The following is a 14,929-nucleotide window of genomic DNA, read 5'->3' on the forward strand; positions in this document are numbered from 1 at the left end:
GTTTCCTCAGGAGATAACCCAACGTTGGTCGTACGGAGCTGTCCACCTCGCTTATTTCCATTTCAGAACCTTTCCCAAATTCATTCCCTACAATATCGCTGTGCCCTGGGAAGGAAGACATTTAGGTGCTTTATGGACGCCAGCTTGGCTCGACACATCCGCATGATATTCGAATTTATCACATTGGATTCTAATGCCTTAAGGCTGTTGCCAAAGATCGTTACATTGATTTTTGGTACCGTATAAACCTGGAGCATTGTGGTTGTTCTCTCATCGACCTCCGCCTAGAAGACACAGCATGAGTCAGGGAGTCGGTACGATTGATTTATCTGCAGATGCATATGCAGATGAGTACATTCCAGCACCAGTTACCTCTTCCATTTTTTAGATTGTAATGCTCCTTCCACTGTATAGGCCTTCCTCCCATCCCTCTCTTGATGGATTTCTTATGTTCTTCACCTAGAGCTCAAACACCGTCGTGATGTGGTCGGTGACTGACGTTAGATCAGTTGTGATTCCGTTTAATCGTTTTCTTGTCATGTCATCTAATATCGTCGCGCGACCGCATTCGGTTGATTTCTACATAGTGAATTCTCTTAGTCGCAGAGTCTCTCATATTCCTCCAGTTTCCTCAGGAGATAACCCAACGTTGGTCGTACGGAGCTGTCCACCTCGCTTATTTCCATTTCAGAACCTTTCCCAAATTCATTCCCTACAATATCGCTGTGCCCTGGGAAGGAACATTTAGGTGCTTTATGGACGCCAGCTTGGCTCGACATATCCGCATGATATTCGAATTTATCACGTTGGATGCTAATGCCTTAAGGGTGTTGCCAAAGATCGTTACATTGATTTCTGGTACCGTATAAACCTGGAGCATTGTGGTTGTTCTCTCATCGACCTCCGCCTAGAAGACACATCATGAGTCAGGGAGTCGGTACGATTGATTTATCTGCAGATGCAGATGAGTACATTCCAGCTCCAGTTCCCTCTTCCATTTTTTAGATTGTAATGCTCCTTCCACTGTATATGCCTTCCTTCCATCCCTCTCTTGATGGATTTCTTATGTTCTTCACCTAGAGCTCAAACACCGTCGTGATGTGGTCGGTGACTGACGTTAGATCAGTTGTTATTTCGTTTAATCGTTTTCTTGTCATGTCATCAAATATCGTCGCGCGACCGCATTCGGTTGATTTCTACATACTGAATTCTCTTAGTCGCAGAGTCCCTTTCGCGGCCAATCACTGCACGGTCCTTTCTACTACGTTTTATGGAAAATTTCTTTGTATTCTATGTTTATTCATCTTATTTTTTTGGACAAATTTTTAAACTAATTTGCTTTCTTGTTTACCCGAAATTCAAATGGAAAAGTTGAAGTCCTAACCTCGAAACTTCAATTATAATCGCAAAAAGCTTGTAATAAAAAATCCTGAAAATTGAGATCCAGCTAATACCTCACGCAGGTCTGTAAAGATGTCCAAATCAATTTCTTCGTGCTGGTTTCAGATACCACCCCATCTGTCAAATAGAGTTCATGCAACTTATTGTACCAAAATTAGAAGTTTCATCATAACTCATAAAAAATAATTGAAGGCCCTATATCGACTGCTGCGTGGAATATCAACCTATCTCGGCTGCGTTTTTTGAAACAAAATCTGAGATAAGGCGTTCTTCAATCGACCTCTGAGATGGAGCATTTTTGAAACGGCAGCCAAGAAAGGGTGATATTTCACTCAGCAGTCGATATAATATACCGATCCAAAAAATTAAGCCTTTCGGTATCGGGATATTAATTAAATTTAGGCTTATACAATTTTCTGAGATTAATCAATTGATTTTTTTTATTGTTAACGCCAACAGCATTCAGACTTTGAAGGCAGGTCGACTTTATTTCAAAAAAAGGAATTACAAATGTTAAACTTTTTTAAATTTTTTGTCAATGAAAACTTTATCTTGATAATACATTTTTCTTTTTTGTTTTATTATCTTTGCAGATCTGAGGTTAAACCAGAAAGCGCACGCGATAACATTTTCAATCCGTACAATAGCTGCGGCATTGATAGCTCAAATCATCAACCATCGAATAGAACCGCCTGCAATGAAACCGTTAACTCTGTATCCGGCAACAATAATAGCTACAGCAATTCACGCTCTCACGAGCAAACAACGGAACGTAATGTCAGCGAATTTACACACAGTAGAGACGAAAATAATCTCAATTGCATCAACAGCAACAACGCAAATAAAAGTAAACTTAACTCAGTATCCCACGATGTTGACATTTCCAACTCAACGTCACATAACTCCACGCTCAGCATCAGCGTCGCCACCAACACAACCGTCAATACCTCACACATCACGACTGCTGTCATTTACACCACCACATCCAACAATTCTCCCGCCAACTACATGCATACTTCACTCTATTCTGGCAACACCTCGAGCAATTCTGGCATTGCAGCAGCATCCTACTCAAGCTCTGTCGTTAGTCATACAACGGCAACACACAGGAAACGTCAACTCTCTAGCAGCAACCTTGATAATGACCTCGAAATACTCGATCGTGAATTGAATGAAATTAATGCGCCAATGCCCCTTATTGATCCAGAAATTACGCAGGGCGCCGAACAACTTGAGAAGGCTATTTCATCACGCAAACGTTTACGCAGTGAGGACGAAAGTGATCGTTTGGTACGCGAAGCTCTCTCACAATTCTACATACCACAACAGCGTCTCATCTCCGCCATCGAAGATTGCCCGCTTGATATGGTGAGCGTAGGCGGCAGCATGGGTGTTGGTGTGGGTTTGGGTTTGGGCATGAGTGTTGGTGTTGGCATGGGCATGGGTATGAGTATGAGTATGGGTATGAGCATGGGTATTGGCATGGGTATGGGACCGATGTCGTCGAGTAAGCGCCAAAAGCTTAGCAACAATAACAACGAGCTTGAATTGGAATTCGATTTGAATCAGAATCAAAAGGATTTTGAGGTGATAATGGATGCACTACGCTTAGGTACACCCAGTCCAACGCCGAGCGTGGGTAGCGACTCGTGTGGGCAGGCGGCAATGATGAGTGAATCGGCAAGTGTTTTTCATAATTTGGTAGTAACATCGTTGGAGACGTGAAAGTTTCAGTAAGAAGCAGGCTAAAAGCGCAAGTTTGTGTGTGTGAGAGAGAGGGAGAGAATGAGGGCGGTTTGTGCTTAGACGCACGGTAAATATGTAATTAGTGTGCTGAACAAAGACAGGTATGTATGTACATGTGTCGAATTCCCCCCACACACAAATAATCAGTGGAAATGCACATGCGTTTGTTTGTTTTAGTGACTACTTGACTAAATTTGATTCGTAAATGCATTTCAACGGGGAGGGAAGTGGTTTCACACAAGCACTAATACTTTTACACTTTATTGCTAAAATCAAATTTAAATGCATTTTTTGTTAGTTTTATGGTAGGACCGGTCGCTTAGGTCGCTTACGCACTACGCCGTTTTCACCATATCTAGTTAAGTTAGACATTAGCTGTGGGATAGCAATCTATCAGATGGCTTCATTTGACAATTTCGTTTTCACCAGCACACTGTGACAAACTAGCAAAACAGCTGAATTTTGTTCACACTTTTTTCTTGCACTTCACTGGGATGGGCAGCTTCAGTTAGCATAGGGAAAACGAAAATTTCGATAACTTATAGCAGTGGTGCACAACGCTGGCAGAGCTTCGAGTAGAAACGCAACTTTTTTTGTAGTAGTATGTGTTTACATATAGAATGTTTGAGGATAGAACTGAAATATGAGTTGTTTACTACTTGAGGTAAAAGCTAAATTTGATTGACTGTTTGCTTTACTGAAACTTCCTCGCTGTGATCACATCACATGAAGGTGAAAGCCGAATAGTTTTCCTAAGCTCTACGAAGCTCTTGAATGCACCACTGACTTGTAGAAAAGTGTCTAAGTAACTGAAGATGGTGAAAACAGCGCTTGAAGCGCCCGCTTAGTCTTTGTCCATGCCGGCATATGAGCCTATCAGCCTTTGTACACTGTGAATTGATGTGGCGTAAAGCGTTAAAGAAAAACACTAAAAAACATATGTTTGTATAATTTTTTTATAAAGCGTTGTTAAGTTTAGCAAAGTTAATGCGAACAAGAAGTAAAAGTAAAATTGTAGAAAATAGCAAGCGTAGTTAAAGCTGAAAAGGAAAAAGTACATAATAACAAAAGAAATTTAAGTAAAACAAAAAAAAAGAGCTAATTGAGAAAGTATGAGAAATGCAAAAATGTAGGAAATTTGTTATATATATAACTTAAATTGAAAACAGACCACTCTTAATATTTGATATTTAGCTTAAGAATTTTTCCACAAAAATAATTAATTTTAAAGCATAAATTATAATTAAATAGCATTTACAATTACTTACATGCATACATAAATATAAGTAGAATTATACATTATTATAGAAGTTAGGCATTTAATGAAAAACTAAATCAAAGAAAAAATGTAGTCAAGCAGAGAGAGAGATCACGTAGAGGAAGTGCGACGAAATACATAAATATGTAGTTCTAAGGTCAGTTTTAAATGATTTTTTATTTTTTTTGAGTATCAAAAATTAAAAGCAAAATTTTCTTTTTAAAATCGACAAAATTGTTTATTGAAGTGAAATGAGATAGAAAATTTTTGTATTGGTTTTTTAATTGTCATTCTGACACCAAATAAATATTCATTGGCAATTAATCGGGCAAGATTAAAGAAGCCGCTACTGACTTTTTGAAAAGAAAAGAATTTTTTACAAAAAAAAAAAAAAACATTTGCCGTAAAAAATACTTATTTCCTAGTCAAACACATATAGGTTTTTTTATTACACAAATAAAATGGTTTCATATGACACACTTAAAAGCGGCATTCCAATTAAAAATTTTGCAAATTTTAAATAAAATATTTAATTATAATTTTTGTAACACGGAATAGAAAATAAGTAAATCTCAAAGTAATAATAAAGTAATGCGAGCTTCAAAATTTCAAAATTTAACGAAATGCTGAGTTTATTATAACCAATATAAGGCCTGAATTCACGAACGTCGCTACAAAGCGACATCTGTCGAATCATTTTTGCACATGTTCTTATAAGGATCGTTATTTTCGACGTTATATAGTAGCAGGACAGTCAATCACGACCGCCGCTGTCGCTAGATTAAATCTTTACCATTTTCACCAAGCGACTAAGTGTTGTCTTTTTTAGTCAATAAAGACTAAAATAAAAGTAATTAACAGCTAATATAAGTTAAAATCATCATCATCGTTTGCTATAATTTATTTTTCTTACCGTTGTCGCGAAGTCAGGCTTATATTATTTCAACGTTGTTTCGCAACGATCGATATTTTTACAGAGCAAAAATTTTGGAGGAATAGACCTTTTTGGTTCCAACCATCGTCATGTCCTTTTGCAACAATTTTTGTCCAAGCGAGTGTGACGAAAAAAGTTGTCCATGGTTACGTTATGCCCTTTTAGTCCTTGAACTAAGTCAAGCACAACTCGTTCTTCTGGATTTTTTTCGACAATACCTGTCAAATGTTTTCCAAAACATGGATGTATTTTCTATACGTAACGCGTTCGGGAATCCACAAGTAGCCAAAATTTCAAACCATATCTTCGATTTCGATGTTATGTATTGACGAAATTTACATCGACCACGAAATCCTAACAACTGCTCATCTACAGTCACATTTTATTTTGGATTGTGCACCAGGGCCAGAAACATCGTCATCTTCTTCACTTTCATCTAGTACTTCACTTACTAGTTCTTCGAGAGTTAAAAACTTTGCAAGAGACATTATTTTTGTTTGATACTCACTAAATATTTTGCATGAAATACCGCATGTATCAAAAATGATACATATGTAGCTTGAATTAAGAAGTTTTTGATTTTCTCATGTCCTACTTGTTAAATTTTTTCTAAATATGTTTGAAAATAACAGCAGTAGCAAGATAAAAAATGTAACGAAGAATGGGGTAGATAAACTTTATTTATGGCCTCACAAAAAATGAAATGTATCACATTTGATACAAAGCTCGATTAACGGTTAAAAAAACATTTTTAATTTATTTTCCTTAAAATTTTTTTAAATTAAAAATAAATATATATTTTTTTTTTCAAATTTTATTTTTCCCAAAATACTTAGTATTTTTGTTCATTTGCACTTTTATTTAAAGAAACATTTCTAATTCATTTCCTTAAAAAACTTTTTAAAATTAAATACTCAATATTGTTTTTCATTTGCACTTTGATTTTAAAAACATTCTTAATTGATTTTTTTAACTTTTAAAATTAAAAAATTAAAATTTCTGTCTCTTTGCTTAATTTTATTTCTAAAACACTTATAATGCCTTTTATTTTCATTTTGTTTTTTGGCATTGTTTAGAGAAAAATATAAATATGCCTTAAATTTTTAAATGTTGAAGGTTTTGAAGTTTCGCTATTTAATGATTTTTTAAATCATGTTTTCCAATACCGTCACGGTAGTATTTTTTAAATATACTTAGCACTTGAAGCTTTCATAATTCACCATGTCACGAATCAACCCTTAAAATTTGCAAAATTTTGAGTCTTTGAAAAATTCAAAAAAAAAAAATTGGATTTAAAACAAAGTTAATACAAATACTTGGATGGGCTAATGATTTAACATATATTTGTACGAAGATCTTTAAACTTTACAAATGAAAGACAACAAAATAACTTGGGTTTTCAACTCTTACTTTTTTCTAAATATTAAAAAGTTGATTATTTTTTCAACACAAAACTATGCGGGTTACACAATTTGTCACTACAAAACAATGCTTTCATTTGCAAGAACAAATTCTTTTCGGAGAAAAAAATTATTTTCAACAATTTCTTTGAAAAGTACAATTACAAATTTTTACGCAAACATAAATGACATAAATGTGAAATAAAGTAAAAACAATAAATTCGCACAAAATAAAAAACGCCACAAAGCCTACAAATTTGACAAAAAATAAAACCAAAAATTTTGAAAAAGTATTTCAAAAAAAAAAAAAAGTTTTAAAAAATTAAACAGCATTAGAAAGTAAATATTTTATTTATTAATATAGAAAAGACACGACTTATTAAAAAAGGGAATTTTGTTGTAATTTTGAAAGTTGGCAAAAGCAAGTGAAACCAGAGTTGTAATAAGCTTATGTACGGGTTTAAAAAGAGTTTGTTTATTTCAAAAAATGGCTGTGATAGTAAAAATAAGTTAAAGAGAAAATAAAAGATAAAACAATATAGTAGTAATGTTAAAAAAGGTAAAGAGAAAAACTCAATTGTAAATGCAACAAAAACTGTAAAGCTAAAAGAAAAATGTAAAAGAAAACAAAATAAATTTAAGCAAAATTTTTAGGTTAAATATATTATTAGAATGCTGAAATGCATACACAAATGTGAACAAGAAAACTCCAAACGCAAATTACTTAATTTTTAAAAAGCAAATGCAAAAAAAATTGTAAAAGTATTAAAATAAAAAAGTATCAAACAAAAAAAAAGGTAAACAAATAATTTGTATTCTACTAACATACGAATAAAATAAAATATTTACGATGCATATTTTATATATTATTTTTCAGCTTGCTTGTTATCCATATTTACAAAGTTTTCGAAAAGAAAAAAATTAAGGTTTCAGCTCTTAATTTTGAAAAAAATAAAAAACTTTTAAAAAAATTTAAACGCCAACCCTCCAATGTTTGCTAAACACAAAACTAAAAATGCATACAAAGCAAAATGTGAAAATGCAAAGAATTGAGACTGTGAACAAACGTTATGTTGTTTTTGTTCATGTTTCTACTTTTTTTTTATGTTTTCCCTTTTAGTTCATACGCTGAAGAGCTGAGATTTCTGTATTGTAAAAATTGCTTAAAAAAATTTGTTTTGCTTCCATGTGCACATATTTTAAGTTACAATTTAATCTCATTGTCATATACTAATCCATTTTTACAAAAAAAAAATATTGCCGAAAAAAAATGTAAAAAAAAGTATTTTTTGTTTGCAATTTTCATAAAAAGGTTAGCTCAAAAACCAGCCAAATTTGTTCACTATTATTTTGTTGTTTCTACTAAATTTAAGTTCAACTGCATAAGCAAAATAAATGCTTATAAACTAAAAAAAAATATTCAACTAAAAGCACTTTGTTAGTAAAAAAAAGTTTCTTAGCTGTTACTATCTAGTTATACTTTTAATTTCTTTTTTATTAAATATATATATACATGCATATACATACATACATACTTATATGAACGACTAAGTTAAAAACTATTATTATCATTACAGTTATGTATTATATAAAATTAACTTGTAAGTACTTACCTATATTGTAGAACAAAATAACCTGCATAAAGTTTACTTTCATCATAAAATAAAAAACAAAAAAACAAAAATAATCATAAACAAATTTACAAAAACATAAAATTAAAAAAAAAAAAATAATAAAAAAAAAAACAATAAAAAGTATTGAAATATTTGCAGCAAAAACTAATTTGTTATTTTTGTCGACTATGGCGCGGCTATTGCAGATCTGAAAGGCAAGTATGATGATAACCCTGTAAGTTTTGAGTCACTAAAAATGCCACTGATCGAGCAAAAACTTAATCCTGGCGAGAACATTGCCAGCCCATCGAGACCGCTAAGGGCTCAGCAAGGTTTGGAAAGTTTCTAGTAAAAATCATTCAAATAAGACTTTTGTCAGGCGAGCTTTATGGAACTTGTTGTGGCCTTAGGATACATCCGGAGAAGATGGATCTATTACTCTTCACGAGAAAGTACAAACCACTTACCTTTGAATTTATTACAAAGCCTAAACGGCCAGCAATTAACCCTATCAAGTAGTACCAAACATGTGAGACTAGTAATCGACTTTAAACTTTACTGGAAAGCGTGCATCGAGAAATGGGTGCGGCAGGCCTTCATCGCTTTCTACGCCTGCAAGTCGATGTTCGGCAAGAAGGCAGTGGTGCGATCAGTGCTTTACTTCCGCCGGGAATTTTTAATTCCGAAATAGATTACTATCCCTGCAAACTACATTTTGAGGGCGGTGTTAACAATATCATTCCAAGTAGGAATGATTGGAAGAGGGGTACGGTTCAAGCTAATAACCCGTCCGGGCCTACTACTCTGTGGTGATGATGGTAATAGGAGACGCCCTGGGCTTATGCTTATGCGGGCGTGTGTTGACCTGCCGTCTGAGTTTGTCGACCGAGGAATGCGTAACTTATTGCCGGCAATAAGCGGAAGTAAGCTTGACGGACATCAGTCAAGTTTGGGAGGCAGCAAAAAGATTGCCTGCGTACGCTTTATATTTGACCTTTTTTTTATGAAGTTCATGAAGGTGGGTTTCTCAGACGTGAGGAATTTGGCTGATCTCTCCAACGAGAGGAGTATGGGTTGGTGGTCGGATGCCAATGCTATCATCGGCTGCTAGTTGACGCAGTTTACCAGCATCGCACTTACGATTGAGATAACTCACAAGCTATGAAAATTTCCTACCATTCGTGTGGGGCGACAGCGATTAATACCACAAATTATGGTGGACATAAAATCGCCAAGAAAAATGCGATTTTCACCAGTGAGTGGAGCACTGATATCAGGGCAATTTCACTGGGGCAGTAAGTGACCGGAAGGATGTAGATGTTGATGATCTTTGAATTCTCATAGTGTGAGCGGATAGATATTCCTTGATGGTCCAGGACACTGTCCCGGCAAGCGATATCTAAATCAAATAGATTATACTGCACAGAGTGATAAATGCGAATCTGCCCCAATTTTCTCTCGTTCGATCTTTTGTAGGGATATTGCAGCCAGAGCAGATCTGCAAATCAAATTTTGCAGTGAGATTGGTCTCTTATATCGCAGCTATTCGGATGTCGTAACGCTTTATGAAGTCGACTATATCCGTGATCTTCCCAGTAAACCCATTTTAGTTTAACTGCGTATTCTGAAGTACAACGGGTAAGACGTCATCACTCTGGGGCTAAGAAACTGGTGGGTATTCCGAGATGGTAAAAGGCTAGGTCGTATGTGCTGTTGTGGTCCTAGAAGAGTGCCAGGGGCCCGGTGTTGCAGCTTGGCAGCACGGTGCGACAAAAGCAGCCTTCGAGGATCTACCGACGCCCACCCCAATGAGTTAGGAGACTTAGAATATACCCGCGGCAGGTACGCCAGTCGTAAGAAGTGACTAAAATACCAAATCGATTCAAGGGGTTGTGTAGCGCAACCCAATTGTCAACCTGACCTACCCGTGGCGAATCCTGTTTCTTTGAAAGCCGAGGCTCTGGCACCCAAAATTCCTTACGGATCTAGGGGGTGGGTGGGCGATATGGCCTAGAAAATTGCATGTGGTCATACCAAATCGTTCCCGAGTGTGTCGGGCTAGTACCTTAATGGTGCTTGGTACCGGAACGTACCGGATCTGCATCAAGAAAAGGACCATCAACATCGATAACACTCCCCAAGGCCTTCCGTAAATATTTATATTACATGGATCGGCCAGAAAACTAAACAAAAATCTTGCAATTACAAAAGAAGGCAAACCAAATTTTTGTTACATCTTTCATCGAAAGTGTTAATCGATAGGAGGCTAGCAGTGTCCAAAGAACGGTTTGTTTACAAGAAAATACAGCAAAAAGAGTATCTAACAAAAACAAATCAAAGTGCAATTACCATTGCGAAAACGAATAAAATGAGATAACATAAAATTGTGTCATGTTTTCCTGTGCCTCGAATACACAAACACTCTTGAAGACGTACGTACGTCTTGGCAGCGCTGCGACGATAGCACTTTCACGCCGCACAATGGCACGTAGCGCTTGCGGCGGCACATGGCCGCTACCTGAGAATACGGATTTATTATGTCGTTGAAGTTTGTCACATTCCAAGTAGGAAATCATAGCGATTCAAAATACCGTTTAAGTTTCGCTTTGTTGCGGTTTTATTGCTTAAAATTGTTTTCGTTTAAGGCCCAAAACCATTCGAATTTTGCGTCGCTTTGGCACTTACGCTGCGGCAACAGCTGACTTTGAAAATACATGTCTGCATGGCTATGTTCTCAATCAAGGCGAATTCAATACCAGATGCTGTGATCCCAACAGCTGATTGCTTCTTCTTTTGCTCGATTCTTATCTATTTTTAATTAATCAGGTTCAATTTACAAAATGTGTTTTCTTTTTTAAACTAAAAAAAAAAAAAAATTGATAATTACATTTTTGAATGTAGAAAAATTAAAATTAGAGTTTTCTTTTTGCGTTCATTGTGGCAGGAAAACTTTCAACTCGATTTCTTTCAAAGTGACGCCAATGCTAAAACGACGCAAACACATAAAGTAGAAACACATGATTCAATCACAAGAGGTTTGCTCGGCTGTCAAATTTTTTGACAATTCCAGTGTTACGGTCTGCTGCTACGGTCTACGGCTACGATCCACTTGGGAGCGTGTTCGCGCGAACACACCTAGTGATGTGGCGAAAGTCGCGATAAAAAGTATCGAAAAAGAAGGAAAAAGACAGACGGGCGATGACTAGAAAAAAAAGAGAAAAAAAAGACCACGAGTTTCCGGACAAAAAGTTTTTTCGCTCGGCCCCTTCTTTCTTTTTTGGATTTGCCACGCTGACGAACGGAGCCAGACCATAACGTGTTTGCTTTTGCCAATTCTTGTCGTATCAACGATTTATATACTTTTTTTAAATCCGTACAAATCAAATATTAAAACGCTATTCGAAACCGAGAAAAATAAAAAGAATTGATTGAGTTTCCGCCACTGACCGAGAAAAAACGTGGGAAAAAATTTGGAAAACAAGGAAGAAGGTCATTTAAAAGGCCAAAGAACAATCAGCAAAATGCCGAGGAACTAGTGGTAATAATCCTTACAAGAATATCCAAATATCCAGCTGAAGTAATAAGTCAGCGCTTCCAAGTCAAACCTAGTGAGGAAAGTTCTAGGGATTCCGACTCGGATTCGGACGGCACTAACTAATTGTGAGGAGAAGCCTTGATACTCGAAGATAAACCTCTTTCTCTACGTTTGCGAAGTACACCACCACCTTTGGAATGCGTCCAACACCCCATCCGCCTCCAGGGCCAGCAGTACGCTGCAGCGTAATACAGCGAACGCCCAATTTAGCACAAAGTCATCCAAAAGGTAAAGGTCCACACGAAGTTGCATTGCCACCAGGTTCGCTCGATCACCTCAGACCAGAGTGAAACAACCATCAACGCCGGCCTACTGGGTGAGTCAGTTCCTTTTTTTTTGTGCTTAAAAGCGCGTACGCATCTTTGGGCGCTAATGCTTGCCTTTTGGTTATGGGTCGTGCGTTTATGTACCCTATGAATGTGTATGAAGTCCTGTCAGAATTCAAACCATTAGCGCAATTGTTAAAATAAAATAATGTTGGTTTAAAAAAAAAAAAAACAACATTTAGAGAAACAACTATTTAAAACGCGGTTCATACATCTGTATATATAATTAACTTAAGCATATGCATTTACATGCATATAGAAGAAAGAAAGCGAACACCAAATTTAGTATACCCAACAAAAAAAAGAGAATGCCCGGTTTTAAAAAAACTTCCAGCATATTGGCGTAGACGTTTTCGAGTGGAACGCAAGAATATCTAGAAATGAATATATAAAATGTAAATGTTAAGAAGTCTGCAAATTCTGTAATGGGGTCTACGATCTACTATAGGAATTTTGAGCCAAATAACTACAACTATTTTTAAGGTATTTTTTTTTACTCCAGTGTGCTTCGCTTGGTTTCCACGTTATTTGCTATGTACAAGCATACCTATGAAATTAAAATCTATTCAGCAGTATGGAAATAAATTCGAAAGAGCATTTAGATGAATTACACATTATTTTCAGCAAATGACCTGTAAACCAGAGCAACAGCAGCAACAATGTTATCAAATTTAGTTATAATAAGAAGGAATACAATTTTCTGTATAATTGTTTCTTTAAAAAAAAAAAAAAAAATGTTATATGTACATACAGCTGCGAACAAAAGAATAGCAGTTAAAGATATTAAACACCTTTTATTAGTAAAAGAAGGATCATTTATTTGAAAAGCTGCAATAAACTTGCAACCAAACTTGTTTTAGAACCATTTAAAAACGTCTAAAGCCCCAAAAAGGAATTATTACTTTGGCTTTACAAAGTTAATATTTACTATTCATGTTTCTTAATACCGGGATCGAAATGAACTCTATCAAATAGATACTTATGTACAAATTTCTTTGTTCGAAATTATTTCTTTTACCTCTTAAACAAGCATTTTATCACCTTTTTCTCTATAACTTAATGCGTACAACTTATTTTGAAGAAAACAAATTTAGATAAAACTCTGGATCGATTAGTATATACATCTTCATATCAATTTTTTTTATAAATGATGAATTATAAATAAAAATTGTAATTAAAAATGGGAATGCTGACGTCGCCCTTTATTTAGAAGGCACTTAGGGTAAAACAGGTAAGGGGCCACCGAATTATAGGTGCGTCGGTGGCCATGGTTATTTGAGGGTGGGACCAAGCACCGGGCGTCGCAACAACACCCGCGGCGCCCCTCTGTATATTCGGCCCTTTTGCTTATTTGTCTTTGTATTTCAGCTTTTTTTTTATTTCATTTTTCAGATTTAGTAACCAGTCGTTTCCGGTTCGGTTAGTTTTTTGATCGTTATTTAGTTTCTTTTTTTTGACAGTTTTTTTTTGAATTTGAATCTTTAACGGTCTGTCCGTGGCATCCGGTTCGACCGGATGTGGTTTTCTTTTGAATTTATAAGCGTTTTGAGTCGTCTCTGCGCTTCTGTCGGTTTTTTTTTGAATTTGACAGCTGCTAGTTTTGATAGGCATGATAGGATTTTTTTTCTGTTTATGGCGCAGGACAGTAAGGTTGGCAAGGACCCGCCCCAGCCGACAATGACTAGCCACTGTGCACCACCACATCATGCCGACCGCCTTCCTTACTGCTCCCCTAGGAAATGCGAATCCATAACAGATGGCGCCCAACCTGATTTGGTGCTCGAGGCGCTGTCGCGCTGGTCGTTTTGGTCAACTTGTGAAGTTGACCATCCCATCAGTCCGAGGTGTGCAGCCGCAGGAGCAGCCACCTGCGTTGCGGTAGGATGGTTGGACGGATCAAGTTGTCCAGAATGATCATCGATGACAGTTGCTGAGGGCGCCATAACAGATGGCGCCCAACGAGGCACCCGAGGCGCTGGTCTCGGTGGTCAGTTCGGTCAACTTGAGAAGTTGACCATCCCACCAGTCCGAGTGAGCAGCCACAGAAGCTGCCACCTACGTTGCGGTGGGATGGTTAGACGGATCAGGTTGTCCGGGCTGGGCATCGGGGGCAGTGGCCAACGGTTCCACGTGACTTCACGTCAGTCTCCGGATTTTTTTTTTATTTCACCCGATGAGGCAGTGCTGCACGCACTTAATTTTTTTTGTAATGGGATTTCAGTTCCGGATGTTTTGTCCGTAGTCGGCATTGGAAAAATACATGTCCGCTAAATTGGGATTTTTTTTAGTAATATTTAAAATTTCTTTTTGCCGAATTTGTGTCATTTTGGTATGAATGTGTGAGTGTATGTGTTGTAAGAACCCCAGCTCATCCCACGTCCCAGGTGGTAATGTAGAATACCACCTGGATGGTGATGGGTTGAGCTGGGATTCAGAGCGGCACTCATTCCTGTCCCACCGGACTGGGGGAGCGGTTCCGAAACCGCTCCACCCATTGCGGCGGAGGCAGGAGGGGTGTCCAGTGAGAATGGGCGGGAGGCCTCAACACCCCCAACCAGTCCCAGGGGCAAGCCCCTGGAGACTGCCCCTGCGTTGCGGCTGGGCGTGTTGAGACCAACCCGTGTGTGCCTGGAGTGACCCTAGTGGCCCAACCAGT

At 37.0% G+C, this 14,929-nt stretch overlaps 1 protein-coding gene across 5 annotated transcripts in view; it reads left to right on the top strand.

Annotated features, from left to right (window-relative positions):
• The window catches only part of LOC137249878 (serine-rich adhesin for platelets), a 60,206-nt gene extending 48,623 nt beyond the window's left edge, over positions 1 to 11,583 (top strand). For all 5 annotated transcript variants that reach the window (XM_067781877.1, XM_067781875.1, XM_067781876.1 and 2 more), the window contains one exon: positions 1,995 to 11,583. In XM_067781877.1, the coding sequence (XP_067637978.1) occupies positions 1,995 to 3,126 (1,132 nt within the window). In that variant the 3' untranslated portion in view covers positions 3,127 to 11,583. The remainder of the gene's footprint in view (positions 1 to 1,994) is intronic.
• The last annotated feature ends 3,346 nt before the right edge of the window (positions 11,584 to 14,929 follow it).

Source organism: Eurosta solidaginis, chromosome 4 (assembly GCF_040869045.1).
Source record: "Eurosta solidaginis isolate ZX-2024a chromosome 4, ASM4086904v1, whole genome shotgun sequence".
Classification (NCBI taxonomy): Eukaryota; Metazoa; Arthropoda; class Insecta; order Diptera; family Tephritidae; genus Eurosta; species Eurosta solidaginis.